This window comes from Pseudopipra pipra, chromosome 6 (genome assembly GCF_036250125.1).
Source record: "Pseudopipra pipra isolate bDixPip1 chromosome 6, bDixPip1.hap1, whole genome shotgun sequence".
In the NCBI taxonomy this organism is placed as follows: Eukaryota; Metazoa; Chordata; class Aves; order Passeriformes; family Pipridae; genus Pseudopipra; species Pseudopipra pipra.
In genome coordinates this window covers 33,434,955-33,450,686 of record NC_087554.1, presented here as the reverse complement: position 1 = coordinate 33,450,686, position 15,732 = coordinate 33,434,955, and the positions used below count along the sequence as shown (strand labels likewise).

Sequence of the window (15,732 nt, the reverse complement as noted above, 5' to 3'; positions counted from 1 at the left end):
TCAGTATGATACTGAATGTAAATACCATCTTCATCATTGAGGTCTGCCGTGGCCCTTTGGAGCATCATGCTGAAAAAGATTGTGAATAGGGTTGGGGCAAGAACACAGCCTTGTTTCCCACCATTGGTTATTAGAAAGGGCTCAGAAAGTGCGTTGCCATAACTGACTTGGCCGCGCTGATCCTCATGAAGTAAGATGATCATTTTAAGTGTTGCAGTTTGAGGGGTTTCTGGGGGGTCACTGCCGGCCACTCCGTCAAGGTTTTCAGGGCTGGAATCACCCCCCCGCCGCCCGTCCCTCGTGGCAGGGACAGGCGGTGGAGGTACTTAAGCCAGGAGACAGAGACCACGTAGCACACAGGGAATCCAGCAGCGAAGAAGAGACTTTATTCAAATTTCCCACAGCTTATAAGAGCTGCTGGGCGAAGGATAGGATTGGCCATTTGGCTAGCCAATGCAAGGAGACAATATAATAACTATGGCAACACAGAAACCAATGGTAGACAAGTGAGTTAACAACTTCCAAACCCTGGCATCTCACCCTTTCTTATTTATAATAAAGACAACATTTGTAATTTTCATGGGATTTAACAATGAAGATTTTTTTAGTTGAACCTGGGGTAAAAGTTGATATAAAAATGAGAAAGACGATTTTTATTGAACTTGGGAAATCAGGTAACTTTAAAATTTATGTTCCTATTATAAAAAGAGAAATCTCCAAATTAAATTTTACTTGAGTCTGTTTGGGTGACTCTACCCGAGCCTGTTAGGGAGACTTCCAACCCGAGCATGTGTGGGTGCTCAACCCGAGCCAGTTAGGGCAGCCTCAACCCTGGTTACTGATGCATCCTGATCAGCTAGGCTGGTCCTTGGTTGTGTCAGGAGACCGTTCCACCACGTATACCCCTTATATAGCTTAAGGCTATGGGGTATATGAGTGAGTGGTTGACCCAAGAGTCTTTCATCTTGGGGACCAAAGTTATCTATTCCAGCTGTGATAACTTTGGGAACCTGTGGGGGGGTTCAGCCCTGAATATCCCCCTCGAGGAATATTCGCCTTTTGAGTGCCTTCTGTGTGTGATTTCTAAATTAATAATAAAGAACAAAAATGTGAATTTGTTATTAAACAACAAGGAAGAAGTAGATCTTAATGTTTATCATTAAAGTTTGACTAACTGCAAATTATAACATTTCTATGGGTTGGAGATAATACATACATTCCCTGTTCTCAAAGCAATTAGGCATTACTAAGGAAAACTTGTAATTGTTTTTGAAAAACTGCTACAAATACTCTTGAATTGGTTTACATTATAAGACAACATCACTTATTTAAAGAAGGACTTGAAGTAGTTGTTAAAAACTGCAAGGTTATCTGTGCTTCGCTGCAGTCAGCTGCTTGCTTCTTTTCCCTCCTCCCCACCTTTTTTTTTTTCTTTTTTTTTTTGGAAGCGGAGTTGGGGGGGTGTTGTTGGGTTTTCTTTGTTTTGCTGGTCACGGTGTGCCTGTTAGAGATATGTAAAAGTGAAGCAATCTGGTAATTAACGCGTTGCCATAAGTGACTTGGCCGCACTGATCCTCATGAAGTAAGATGATCATTTTAAGGAACTTGGGGGGACATCCTAAATATTCCAAAATCTGCCATAGACCTTTTCTGCTCACAGTTTTGAAAGCCTTGGTGAGATCAACAAAGGTTACATAGAGACCTTTGTTCTGTTCCCTGCACTTCTCTTGCAGTTGTCTGAGAACAAATACCATGTCTGTGGTACTCCTGTTGGCTCTGAAACCACATTGGCTTTCAGGTAGAAGTTCTTCTGCTATAGCGGGTATTAGTCTGTTCAAGAGTATTCTTGCCAGGATTTTGCCAGCAATGGAGAGCAGAGTAATACCACGGTAATTTGAACAGTCTGATTGAATACCTTTCTTCTTATACAAAGTGATGATGACTGCATCACGTAGGTCTGATGGTAATTCGCCTAGTTCCCAACAGCACACCACAAACTTGTGAAATTTAGTATGGACTGCATGGCCCCCATGTTTCCAGACTTAAGGTGGAATTCGATCAACTCCAGCTGCCTTGCCAGTTTTCACCTGCTGTATGGCCTTAAGAGTTTCTCCCATAGTAGGGACAATGTCCAATTCATTCGTCACCGGTTGCTGTGTAATGCACTGAATTGCTGAGTCTTGCATTACATGGCTAGTACTGAAAAGAGTCTGAAAGTGTTCAGACCAACGATTCAGAATGGAGATTTTATGTGTGCAAAGCACCTGACCGTATGCGCTGAGTAGAGGGCTTTGGACCTGGTATGTAGGCCCGTATGCTGTTTTCGAGGCCTCATAGAATCCTCTGTGATCACCTGTATCTGCGCATAATTGAGGTTTTTCAGCTAGATTGATCTACCACTTGTGCTGGATGTCACAAAGTTTCTGTTGGAGCTTGCTGCATGCAAGACAAAAGGCTGCTTTTCTTACATGGCAGGATGGCGGTGCAAGGTGTGCTTGGTGAGCAGTTCTCTTCTTCCTCAACTATTCCTGGATCTCTTGATTGTTTTCATCAAACCAGTCCTTGTTCGTCTTGAAGGAGAACCCTAAGGATTCTTCAGAGGACTGCAGGATGCTATTTGCATATATTGCCAAAGTGTTTCAGGAGAGGAATCTATGGAATGATCTTTGAGCCTAATTTGAAGGTTTGCCTGAAAGCTGTCTCTCCTTGTGGCTGATTGAAGACCGTTAACTTGGAGTCTCCTTCTTGGAATACCACCCCTTTTTGGTTTGAACTTAAGGTTGAAGTTAAGTTTACAGCGCACAAGTCGATGGTCTGTTTGGCATTCTGCACTAGGCATCACGCAGGTATGATGAACATCGCAAACATCTCTGTCGTACCAAGACATAATCAGTGAGGTGCCAATGCTTGGATCTAGGATGCATCCAGGTTGTCTTCAGACTATTTTTCTGCTGAAAGATCGTGTTGGTGATGGTGAGCTGCTGCTCTGCACAGAATTCTGGCAGAAGGCAACCATTATCGTTGCAGTTTCCAATGCCATGCTTGCCTAATACTCCTTTCCAGGCTTTCACTGCTCCTTCTGCTTCTGCAGCTCCTCTCTGGAGCTGGCATGAGCTTGCAGAGTCTTAAAAGCTACTCTCCATGTTGTTAATAAAGAGGTTGCCCAGAGTTTGTTATTTAACATGGGATTGGCTTTCGATGTCCACAACAAGAGACGTTCTAAACTTTCTTCCTTTACTGTTTTCCCATATTTTTTAAGGATTTCAGCAAGGGCTTGCAATACAGCTTCTTGCTGTTTAATGAAAGGAGTTCCCATTTCGTTCTCAGCTGCTTACCTTATCGTCCAGCGTAAGATAATTAAGAGCTCTTTTTCGTTGCTTCCTTTCAGCGCTTTTTTCTTGTGTTCAGCTGAGCTACACCACCAGAGAAACAGCTACTTTCTTTCATGCCTCACATTGGGTGCCATTTTGTGGTGTATTGAGGCATGGACTCGGGGGTGAAGCTGAGACAAGTTTATTGGGGTCGTAGCCCCTTTTATAACCCAACACCAACAGAACAACAGACAAACATACATTATAAGGTAAAAACTGCAGCCACAGCATCTGATTGGCTGCTACCTGTCACGGCAGTTGAAATGGTAGTTTTTGGACTAATCCTCTAATGAGTTGCTCTGTTCTCTGCAAAGGTCTGTTTTTTTTCAGACCCTATTCCCCACGTTATCCCATCAGATTTGTTATTTCCTTAAGTTGAAAACAATTAATGTTGGATAGGATGTTTGCTTGTTTTGTTAATGATATCTTGTCATATAAAATGTTGTGGGGGCTGGAGATGGGGGGGGTGTGGTACCAGTGTTGTTTTTTGGGTTGGAGGGAGTCAGTTTGGGGGTTTTCTGGTTTGGTTTGGGTATCTTTGGAAATCATAACTTCTACTATTTTAATCCAGTTATTTATCTCTAGTGGTAAAATTGTCACCAGGTATGAATTTTCAGGATAAACTAATCTAGATTAATTCCTTTGGGACCAGATGTTCATTGAGGTGCTGTAAAATCAGGCTTGCAGTACTTTTTGTTGATGTTTTGGATGAAAGTGCACACAAAATATAGCATGAAAGCAGTTGGTGTTAATGTATTAGACATCCCACAAAAGAGCTCACAGACCTAGAAAAGGCACTGATATGAGCAATCTTCATTTTTAACTCCTCCTTTAAGGAAGAAGCAAGTTTAAGATCATCCAAAGGAACAAAGAACGGTCATTTAACACACCTTAGAACTGCAGCATGACATTTTTCTTTCTGCAGCACCTTTTCCTACACACCTACAGCAAATAGTTAGATTCCTTTTTATGTTTTCTTATAGGCAGTTTTACCTACATATTGTTGACCATTTAGGGAATTCCAAGTGGAGTAACAAAAATTATTTTAATGCTGAAAGAGTTTATATGTTCAGAAAGACCGTCATCCTTCTAGAGACAGGTAAAAGTCAGCAGTCAATGATTACTGGTGTGGTCTAGGGAGAATAAATAATAAAGAGCAAAAGAAAAACCCTATTTGTCTATGTAATAATTAGATATGAAAGGAGAGGAGGAACATAAGGAATATGAAAGAGTAACCTGAGTACAGACATATTTTTTTAAAATGTGAGGGTTTTTTTCTCAGTTATATTTATAATTAAATTAATTTTAGCACGTCCTGTGAGGAATTTTGTATTTTTTCTCAAAAAGCTGCATATGTAACAAAACTAAACATTAAAGTTCTGAAAGTACATTAATGTTGAAATGATAGAATACTAAAATTTCTCATTCATCTGTCAGTGTAGGTTTTCAGCATCAAATAGTAATACAGAGATAGGTTGTCTTTTTGCAAGCTTTATTATACCTACCTAGCGCTACAAGAGCAGATCAGCGCATCTCTCTCCATACTTTATTGTTCACATTTGATTTTTTAAAGTCAAGAAACACTCAGAGTGTAACAGTGTTGCTTAAAATAATTTTTGCCAGTAAAGTAAATATGCAAATATATTTTTAAAACCAGACTACTTAAAGTGGGGAAATGATGAGGCCTTTTGATACACAAAGGAAGACAACAAAGAAGATGGAGAGAGACTATTTACAAGAGCATCGACAAGTGGGAATGGCTTCTAATGGAAAGAGGGTAGATTTAGATTAGATATTAGGAAAAAATTCTTTACTGTGAGGGTGGTGAGGCACTGGAACAGGTTGTCCAGAGAAGCTGGAACTAAGTGATATTTGAGGTACCTTCCAACCCAAACCATTCTATGATTCTGTGTGAAGACTGACTTTGCTTCATAATTGAATGTGCATGTATACCTTCAAAGATTTTATAGCCAAATAAATCTGTTCATTATTCATAGTTACTATTTTTGTTATAGTTCAACATGAGCCATAAATGTATTATTGTCTAGGTGCAGGCAGTAATACATTCATGAAGATTTAGATTTTATTAGTTACAGTTTTCAAAACAATTGTCTTGTTTTATTTTCACTTGTCAGTAGCCTTTCTAGTAGGAGAAATCTGATGTGGCCTGAAAACAGCATGAAGTTAGTCTAGTGCTCAAAAATTTTATAGAATAAGTATATAAATAAAATTCCCAGAGATACAGTAAAATTTGGTATCAGCACAGTAATGTTTTTAGGAGATGTGGCCTATTTAATTTGCTGAATATCTACCAAGTTTGTACCGACGGAAGTGCTTGTTGCAGGTATGATATACTTTTATTGGTGAGATTTTTAAATGGAAAGATTGACTTAGTATACGAATAGTGGTTTTAATCCCTACCACCTTATCAGCAACTGATAGTGAATAATTTGGCCATGAAGGAAATTAAGTTTAAATTACATCCTTCTAACAGGAAGAAATTTAAAGAGAGATTTCTATCTGCTCTTATGATGTATGACTACCTTTTGTTCTCAGATATATTGGTTACTGATATCTTTTCCTTCTGTTCTCTTTGGAAGGTGGTCTTGGAATGCACACTAAAGAAAGACCTCGTTTACAACAAAGTTACTCCTACTTTTTACCACTGGAAGATTGATGACAAAAAGTTTGGCCTCACATTTCAGAGTCCTGCTGATGCAAGAGCATTTGATAGAGGTATTCGGAGAGCAGTAGAGGATATTTCTCAAGGTACATATTTCAGGTGAAGGTCTTGGTGGGGCAGAGAGATATTGAGTGTTTACTAAATGAGATGTCAAAGCACTTTATGTAACATCAGTGCTGACAGTATTTAAGAACATGGATTGATCTATAGTATTAACAGTTTTTAATAGCACTTCTGGTATTTCTGAAGTGCCATTCATCCAAGTGTCTTAAATTGTTTTAGAGACACTAATAAGGTAATTTCCTGAAATATCCTTACATAATATAGCATTGCCTCATTCTTTTAGACCTGAAGAAGTGAAGGAAGCTACACTGTTATATTGTCTCACTTGGATCTTATTCTCAGAAGCTTTTTACAGCTGTTTTGTTCTTAGAGGATAAGCTGTGAAGTTGAATGATTTGCAACCTGTTGAGTTCTCTCTTTATCTGCACATACTTTCAGTTAATAGTGTTGTTTGTTTACCAACAGCTGACAGTGTAGTTCTGAGGACAGGTATTTATGGAACAGTAGAAGAATTTGCTCAAATAGTAATATGGCTAACTGCTTCCAGAGCTTCACTAATGTCATCATCAAGCCTAGATTCTGAGCTGAAAATACGATAAATGTATTGCTGCGTTGTGAGAGGGAGGGAAGAGAACAGGTGTCTTGAATTGAAAGAACATCTCTTTCAGACTTGTAAAAAGTAATGTTAGGGATTTAACTTGTCCTATTAACAAAGGGAGAAACATACTTCTGAAGGGAAATGCTTTTTGACATAGCAGAATGACTTCTTTTGAATTGTGTTGATATCAAGATAATTAGAGAACACAAGAGTAATTTTCTCTCTTAGGGTGTTACAGTTCCAATTTCTGCTGATATATAGCAAAATACAGCACAGTGTGCATTCATGCCAACCAAATGAATCTGCCTTTAATTTTCAAAATGCTACATTAAAAGGAACATATACTCCCTTGCTTCTGACTGCCGATGACACTTTGAAAATACTTTCACAGGAAGGGTGTGAACAGGAGAGAGCAGTGTGGGTAGGAATACTCAGTATATAAAATATAGAATGTAGAAATGAATGATGCTTACTTAAATCAACTTGAAATACACTGGTTAATAGGTTTTAAAAGGTAAACAAGAATGTTTATATCATCATAGCTGGATATTGAAAGATGTATGGACTACTGGAAGCAGTAAGCTGTAAATAAAAAGAAAATAACCTTGTCTACTTTGGTTTTTTTTCTTCTTTCTGTGTAGGTTATCCACCCTCCCAAAATGATGTTGAAGTGGCAGAAGACTGCTTTCAAGTGAGTAAATTTTTAAATGAATTGTGCATTTTTTTTTTTTTAGAAATATACTGAACAGATTTTGTTCTCATTAGTGAGAATAAGTAAAATAAGAGCAATAGCAAAATTCAGTTAAATTAAATAAATTCCTGAACAGTTATCTACAAGATTTACAGTATTGTCTGTCCTAAACAAAGTAGGCATTATTTAATCAATAGGATGATTAGTCATCTTGAGTTTAATTTTTAAGTTCAGAATGTCTGTTCAGGTTATGTATCCTCTTTAAATTTATTGGAACTTGAAATATTCTTATGGAAAAAAGAGAGGAATCAAGAATCTTTTTACTTGCATATCCTATTTGTTTTCTTAGATTTCACTCTGCAGTGATAAGACACTTCATTGTATGGTTAGAGTTAAAAAGATGTTGAGATAAAAGAATGTAGTCCAGACAAGGGCTGAAGTTCAGACAGTTTTTTAAAACACACTGAAGATAATCACTTGTTGAGATTCAAGTTTTTATGGATCCTTATTTGCACTATTCAATTCGACTAATTCAGTTGACTAATTTGTATAGGTCATAATGGCTTAAGAGGTAAAAATTTATGTCCAACCATGCTTCAGAGTTATAGTGCTTGACACAAATACCATATCATATACTATAAGTACTGTGACATTGGTGAGTAGCACTGTCTGGTAATATCCAAGAATCCATGTAATTAAAAAGCCAGGATAAACAAATATTACGAATATCTATATATAAATATAGAGGTAGATATATGTATACACACACACAGAGTAAAAAGCTGTAATATAAGTGAGTAAATCCTCCTCCTGTCTATGTATGCTTGTTATCTCTTCCTTCTTATTTACATTTTTAGGGAAAGCCTTGCCTTTATTCACACACATACTCAGTTTTCAGAGTGCAAATATTTAAATTAATATGAAGCTGATAAAGAAACAAGTTGATTCAGGGGTCTTAGTGGCTATTCAGAAAATTGATACTATTCCTAAGTGGTTTCTTGAGGGAAATAGTTTTGTCGTATATGCCAGCATAAATTCTTTATCAGTGTAGATAGATCGAGTGTAGAATCTCTGCAACACAAAATCAAAAAAAATTAGCAGCAGACTTAGAAGATATGGGTAAGAATGAAATTACGATAGTAGACTGAGAGTCAAGTATTTAGAAAGGATACTGCAATGCAGTGGCAATGCAGAAATCTCCTGATTTCTTTCCGTTTTATGATAGAAGAACTTTATTTCTTTGTGTGAGTGTTGGCTATGCAACCACCTGTTGTTCTGTATTTGCAGTGCTTTATTTTAAGGCACTTGAAAGTAAAATTGCTATAAATATTAGATATTTCAGATTTAAAAAAGGAATGAGATTTTTACAGGATGGAGGAAATGTGTGCCAAAGTCAATTCAGTCCTTAATCAGCTCTTTAAAGACTTGCTTAAACATGCTTTGTTGCAAGGATTAATTATTGAACAATTTCTTCAGGCCTAATGAGATTAGAACAAATGAATTGCCTCTTGATTTTGCTGCCTAGTTATTATATTTCTATATAAGGATGCCAAAATTGAAGCAAATATCTGTGGTTCCTTAGAGTTACAAAATTTGTTGTTGGAAAAGTGGAGAAAAGTGTGTTTACAACAACTATTCGATATACATGTGAATATAAATGCATCACCTATTTACGTGTCTAAATATAGGTTTTACTTTATATATATTTTTAAAAATAAACACATATATTTTAAAAAATATTCTTTATAAAACAGGTGTGTATGTATATATATACACAATATATATATATTACAGGTACAAACAATCTTATGTGGTACAAACTATCTTTTACGTGGTAGAACCATCTTTTACATTCTAGATATAAAATGTAATTTCACACATTACATTTGGGGATTTGTGCCATGGATAAGTGGCAAGAATTGCTTGCTTTCAAAAGGCAAAAAAGCTAGCCAATATCTCTTACCATATCTCTACCTACCAAAGTAAAATAAGTGATACTAGCATTGCCTGTCAACAACAATACTAGAAGAGAGGGGGGAAAAAAAAGTGCAAGGAAGACTGAACTCACCCTGCTTTAGCAGGTTTATGTATCAGTAACGAAGCTGTAACTGCAGGGTTATGAATGTCAGTGTAGAAAAGCTGCATTTTAGTTACAGGCACCAGGTCTAGTCACCAAGAATACCTTTGAAATACCAAATAGTGTACATTCTCCTTCACATTATTAATTCCTTCCCCTTCCATGATTGATACTGTTGTAAATGAAACTCGATACCCCGGGGTTTTTTAACTGGTGGCTAAGACCATTTTTCTTTAAAGATAATGCACTGTGTATTTGAAGAGTCATGTTGACTTCCACTCCTCCACTTCTTGCCTCTATGTAGTTTAAAAGGCCTAATGATTTTTTGTTTTGCTGTTTTATAAGCTCTTTTACCAAGTCTCTAATACTATTTTTGAGTAAATTTTGGAGTGTATCTATGCAAGGGCATTTTAGAGTGTGGGTAGAATATAAGGGGAGTTTTGCCTATACTGTTCTAGTCAGCAGGAATCCTGTATTTAGTGTATATTTGAAGTATGAATATAGTATGTAGTTTGTACATAAATTTCATTACCATTGTTTTTGATTTTTTTGTAATGAAGATGACCAGTGATGAAGAAAGCAAAACATGCTTCTTAAGTTATTTTATTTGGTGCTACAGAGAGCAAATAAAATGATCCAAGTAAGATCAAAACTGATCTTCTCAGTGATGGTGTTGTGAAACCTCAATACCTCCTTGTAATAATTATTATTACATTTTATAGAAGTAGCAAGCAGAAACAGTGATTGTCCAAAGGTTGTATGTGCATCTCTTAAATGCAGATCCAAAAACTGAACTCTTGTGCTTTCTAGGCTAGCATTTGGCTTACTATGTTGTATCTTGGGTTACTAGATTTTTTGGGGTTTTATTTACATTTTGTAAATAAAATCAAACAGAAAAAGCATTATTTTTACTGAAGATCAAATTTATCATTTTAAGAAGACATAGCTTCATTATAGTTTCTTTAGCTGTTCTGAATTCACAAATAATGTTAGTCTCAGTATTAAAAGAATACAATCAAAGGTTTTCATACTTGTTTCTAATGGTTGCTTAAATTATTACGATTATTATTAGTTGTTTAGTTAACCTATTAGATGTAAATTGCTTATATCATCAAATAAGCCTTAGTCTTACTAGATTAATCTCAAATAGAAATATACAAATGAGATAATGAAGAGGTATCTGACTTTGTGAAATGTTGGTAAATTGAGCCTGCAAATGTATATATACTTACGTGGAAATATGCACTGGGAATTTGTTTGGGTAGGAAGTTTGGATGGTTTTGGTATAAAATGATGCATTTTGAATGTAGTAGATGAGCAGCTTGTTTAAGTCAGTTTGCTTGTTTGTTAAAAGATTGGCTTGTATTCTTTTCCTCTACCAAATATAAACTTCTTGCTCTAAAACTCATCTAGCTTAACTGAAATAAAAAGCCATAAAAATCAGAATTTTTTTTCTTAGAGGTAAATCTAATCAATGAAATCTAGAACTCATGCATTTAAAATTATTTTTATGTGGGTTTTGGGTCCTGAAGTGTTATAAGTTTCGCTTTTAAGAACTGAAAAATAGAGCAGTTGAGTCTTAATTTCTTTCAGGTTTTGTTGATTCAGCCATACTGGTGTTATTTATAGGCTACCAGCACATTTTAACAGTTTTGAAGTAGTAAGAAATGGATCACTTATGCTTTTCAGTTTCTTAGTAATGGCAGAAGAAAACTGTAGACTGATAAATTATAAGCAGAAGAAAAAGTTTGGCTTGTTCTTTCAGAAGTAAGTAAGTTGGGCTTTTTGCTAATACAAAGCTGGAAAAGGCCTGCAACTTACATCATAAGTGGTTTTGGTGCAGTCAGGAAGGACATTAACAGTTCATATGCCTCTTTGTAAATACACTATTTAGAGACCTTTTCATAACTGCATTATTTAGTGACCACTCAATTTATTTTGTCTGTAACAAAAGGTTTGAAGAAGTTGTTATTTTTGTATTAAGTATTATTTTTCTAAAATAAATTATGACCTGTGAGGAAATGTGAAATAATTTACCCTTGTTTTTATGGAGAAGACAGTACTACATGGTAAACCAGTAAAGATTAGCAATATTTAGTGCAGTTAATAAATTGACTAGGCCCAGTTCCTAGAACTAAAAGTAATACTAATTCACATTATCAATTTAAAATAAATCTAATCATATACTGTGCTAAAATATTTGGGTTTATTAAGTTTTTTTGTTGGAATTGTATTCTAGAAACAGGAGGAATTATATTTTTTCTTCCTCACCCTAACAGCCTCTTTGCATCTAGTGTGCTGTATATATTGAGGTAGAACAGCCTTTGAAGAAAGAAGCATGTCAAATGTCTTATTTTTTACTTCAAACTGTACAAAATATTCGGAGTAATCTAGTTCATATTTCACCCCATGTCAGAAACACATACCTGAAAATAGTAGTTTCTTTGCCAGATATACTGCTCCATCAGTCTTAGAAATAGCTAAAGCAGAAGGAAGTTATTCAGATGTTTTTGAAACCTGTATCATCTAGTCACAATTGAAAAATTAAGGAAAAAACATTTAAACATTCTTATGTTGGTTAGCATCAAACAGCAGATTTTCAGGCCTCATGGGAAGTAAATGCAAGAACTGGGATGCAACGGAAATGTGGTCTCTCATCCATCCTTCTGTGTAATCATTAAACTTACTTAAAGCAGAACATTTTTAACAATGTTTGCAGAACAATGTTGAATTCTCTCCCGGACTTAACTCTGGCAAACTGGGAGAAGTAAGGAGAGAAAATTTGAAGAAGTCTGGTTTTCATTTTCTCTACAGCTGTCATCTGGCTTTGAATTCTGCTGGAGAGCTACAGCTGGAGTCATTTTATTGCTTTACCCAGCATCCTTTTGCCTGTGCGCACAGAAATGTTTTAGTAGTCTTGGAAAAAAAATCAGAGTATCTCTTAGCAACCATAGGACAGTAATTATTATACCAGCAGCTGGGAGCAAACCAGATTTCCGTTGTGCATTAAAAACTGGCGTAGGTTACTTTACAGATGATACTGAATAACCTATGCCAGTACTGTACTCTGCAGGCTGTGGTTAAAGGATATCAAATGTGGGCGGTGTAATTGCTTTGGACAGTAGAAAAGGGGAATATGTGCATCTGTGTTTGTGTGTGATATTCTGTATATTTAATATAACAAGCCTAGTTCTTGTGGAAAACTTTATATGTTTGCTTTTTACTTAAATGGATTTTCAACACAAAAGCCTTTTTGTTTTCTAGGGCCTCCTACTTCAGCTTGTCAGTGTTTCCATTATAAATGTGGGTTTTCAGGTGTTTATGACCTTATCATAAAACATCAAATTGGAGTAGGAAGTGTTGTTCAATGAAAAGCTTTCTGGATACGAATAAACATGGTTTGACTGTATCTAAACTACAGTTTAATTAAAACCACAGAATTCATGATGTTCATCTGGCATTTCTGTTGTTCTGCATAGTGAATATTTATTGGCTAAAGAAGATCATAATTGACCTGATTGCTTTTTGGGTTTCATAAATATCAGAAGTTCAGCTGTGTCCGCTTACCTGTAGTATCTAGGTTGGTAAGCTGAGCATTGTGCTTTCGGAAAGGCTGTCTTATGAGTTCTTGCCTTGCAAAAGATCAGGTGCCTTTCTCTGCCTCCTGCCACCCCGAAATTTGTCCTTGAAGTCAATTAGCTTGAATTGTGATGTTCATTTTGGAATTTTCTAAAAGCATTCTTTGATAATTGCTGTGTGTAGGGCACAAAGGTTTGCTTTAAGAGTATGGTTTGTTTTTCATACATCATTGTCTGGCACTGCTAGTTAGCACTGTAATAGATGATTGTTGCCTGTGTCCTTCATTAGATGAAGCCTTTCTTGACTGCCAAGGGGAGCGCATACGTGTCCTTTTTGCTCTGTAGTGTAGGTAGTTTGCTGCTGAAGAAAAAAGGTGTCAGTCACCTGCAGGGACAGGAAATAATGCAGGCTGTTGCAAATCTCACCCAGGGATAAAGACTGGCTTGTGGGTAGTATCTTTTTTCCCTGGGAAGAAAGGAGTAGTAGTTTTTGCAGCTTGCTCCATTCTCCCTAGACCATTCAAATTTATAATAGCAGGGGGAGGGGAGCAAGGGGGAAACAGGGTGCTTATCACTGTGGTTTCTATAAAATGGCTTCTAGCTGTTAGCTTAAATGTTTGTAATAATTTTTAACGTTGTTCAAACCAAAAATAGTTGTAGGCATTTCTTCCTTGTTTTGAACGCAGCTCTTCTGTGGTTTGAACCACTGTTTGGAAGCTTTTTGTCGTTGGGCAATATACCTGCAGGAATGCCTTCTGCTAGGAAGATGTTTGATACTGCACTAATATTTGATACTTTTTGCTCCTAAAATAAATGTACATCTATGAAGTCTAACTGCCAGTCATTTCAACATTTCTTTAATACTCCTTTCTCGAGAGTGTTTGACCAGAATATTGAATTTTGACAATAACAGGGTCAGTTGCTTTAGTGTTGTTGTCACGCTCAAGGATCTGCAAGAAGTACTTCTTTCTGAAGTTTTGCTTGTCTTCAAAATTTTTCATGGGAACTTTAACCTGATTGAGTGAGCTATTATCTTTCTTGGGGTGTATGCTTTCTAGTATTCATTAAGCTGATCATTAATTAATTACTAAATTTAATGTTTTTCCACTCAGTGCTTTTGAGCAATACATAATTTTTTTAGTGATGTGATGATTTCCTTTCTCCTAAAAGTCAGGTACAGACCCGCTACTTCCCGTTTCTCTAGATAGTCTTAGAACTTGATACATTAGGCTTTTACATACATGAGGTGCTAATGTAATCGCAGAATAAGTTCCTTAAGTATTTTGATAAATGAACCTGACAAAACTTTCAGTTTGCCTCTGCCTCAGTAGTTTTCTGCAGTGTTTTTATTCTTCTCCTCTTAATGTTTTCTTGATATATACAAGTCCTTGTAATAAAGCTAAAACATTCTCATTGCTGGAAGTTGGATGATGCCAGAATTTTCTCAGTGCTATCAGATGATGACAGCCAGTTAACTTTACAGCATCTCTCAATACAAACAAAACATCCTACAGTACATTTTTGGCAGCCCAATGGGATTAGTATCAAAATGCTCTGCTGTATCCTAAGTATACCCCAGTCAGTTAAGCTTAAAGAATGAGGACTGTTTGTTTTTCTATTCATTTCAGAAGCTGGATCACCTCACAAGCCAGTATTCCACCCAAACATACATCCTCTTCTTTATTCTAAATGGCACAGGTCCTGCAGATATCTCATTATAATATATTGCCACATGGTCTCACTTTTGTATCAAATTGCCTGATATAACCTTAATTTCTTTAAAAGTCAGTCATTAGTTGTTTAATACACACTTGCTGTAATTAGATATTGTTAATTAGTGTATGTTAAAACTGACTTTCTTGCTTTTAATTTATTAAAAGATCTGACTAGCTTTTGTCTTATTAGTCTCAGAAGTTTTTTTTTCTCCAGTTGTACTTTTGTAAATACTGGCAGCCTCATGAGTGGTTAGAGAAAGCATAATCTCAGAGACTGGGCTAATCTCTGCTTCCTTAAAGAAGTCTGATTTGGCAACTGAGTTCGGAAGGTGTGTATCTGAAGTGCCCAAGTTGTACTCTCTGCAGAGATGAAACTTTGTATTTACCAAGGCTGACTCATAGTAAAGAAAATACTTGCCTACTTCTAAGTGCTTTAAAAATACTTCTATTTTTAGATGCCTCTAACACATTACATAGAATATTAACACATTTATATGTGAACTTGGTGGGTTTGGTGTGGGTTTTGTATAAATGCAAAATCATTTCAAGGGAGTTCTTATGTGTTCTAGACTGCTCAAGAAAATACATCAGGTTCATTAATGAAAGATCACCTTTTTCAACATGAAACTGTAGTAACCAGTGAAACCTACAACAGTGCTAATTTAAGGCCTTCAGCATTTGAGGATTTCAACACCAGGAGAGCCTGTTTTCCTAACCAACCTAACCAGGTAAGAATACCAATAAAAGAAGCTGTTCTTATTTGCTTGCTGTATTAATGGCACAGTATGTAGTTTCTGACAAGAAATCACTTTGTTCTAAGTCCCTGTGTGTAGTATTATACTCTCAACTTCTTGAAATTACCAATATAGGCTTTGCAGCTGAAATATTATAGCATTATTATGGCAGAGATAAAGCTTTCTGAAGGTATTTACCTGTGTTTGTATTGCACCAGACTA

General features: G+C 36.2%; 1 protein-coding gene across 1 annotated transcript in view; it reads left to right on the top strand.

Annotated features, from left to right (window-relative positions):
* SPRED1 (sprouty related EVH1 domain containing 1) overlaps positions 1 to 15,732 on the top strand; it is a 64,360-nt gene that overhangs the window by 39,002 nt on the left and 9,626 nt on the right. Inside the window, exons 3-5 of the mRNA XM_064658484.1 lie at positions 5,972 to 6,140; positions 7,357 to 7,406; positions 15,346 to 15,504. Coding sequence (XP_064514554.1) covers positions 5,972 to 6,140; positions 7,357 to 7,406; positions 15,346 to 15,504 — 378 coding nt within the window. The remainder of the gene's footprint in view (positions 1 to 5,971; positions 6,141 to 7,356; positions 7,407 to 15,345; positions 15,505 to 15,732) is intronic.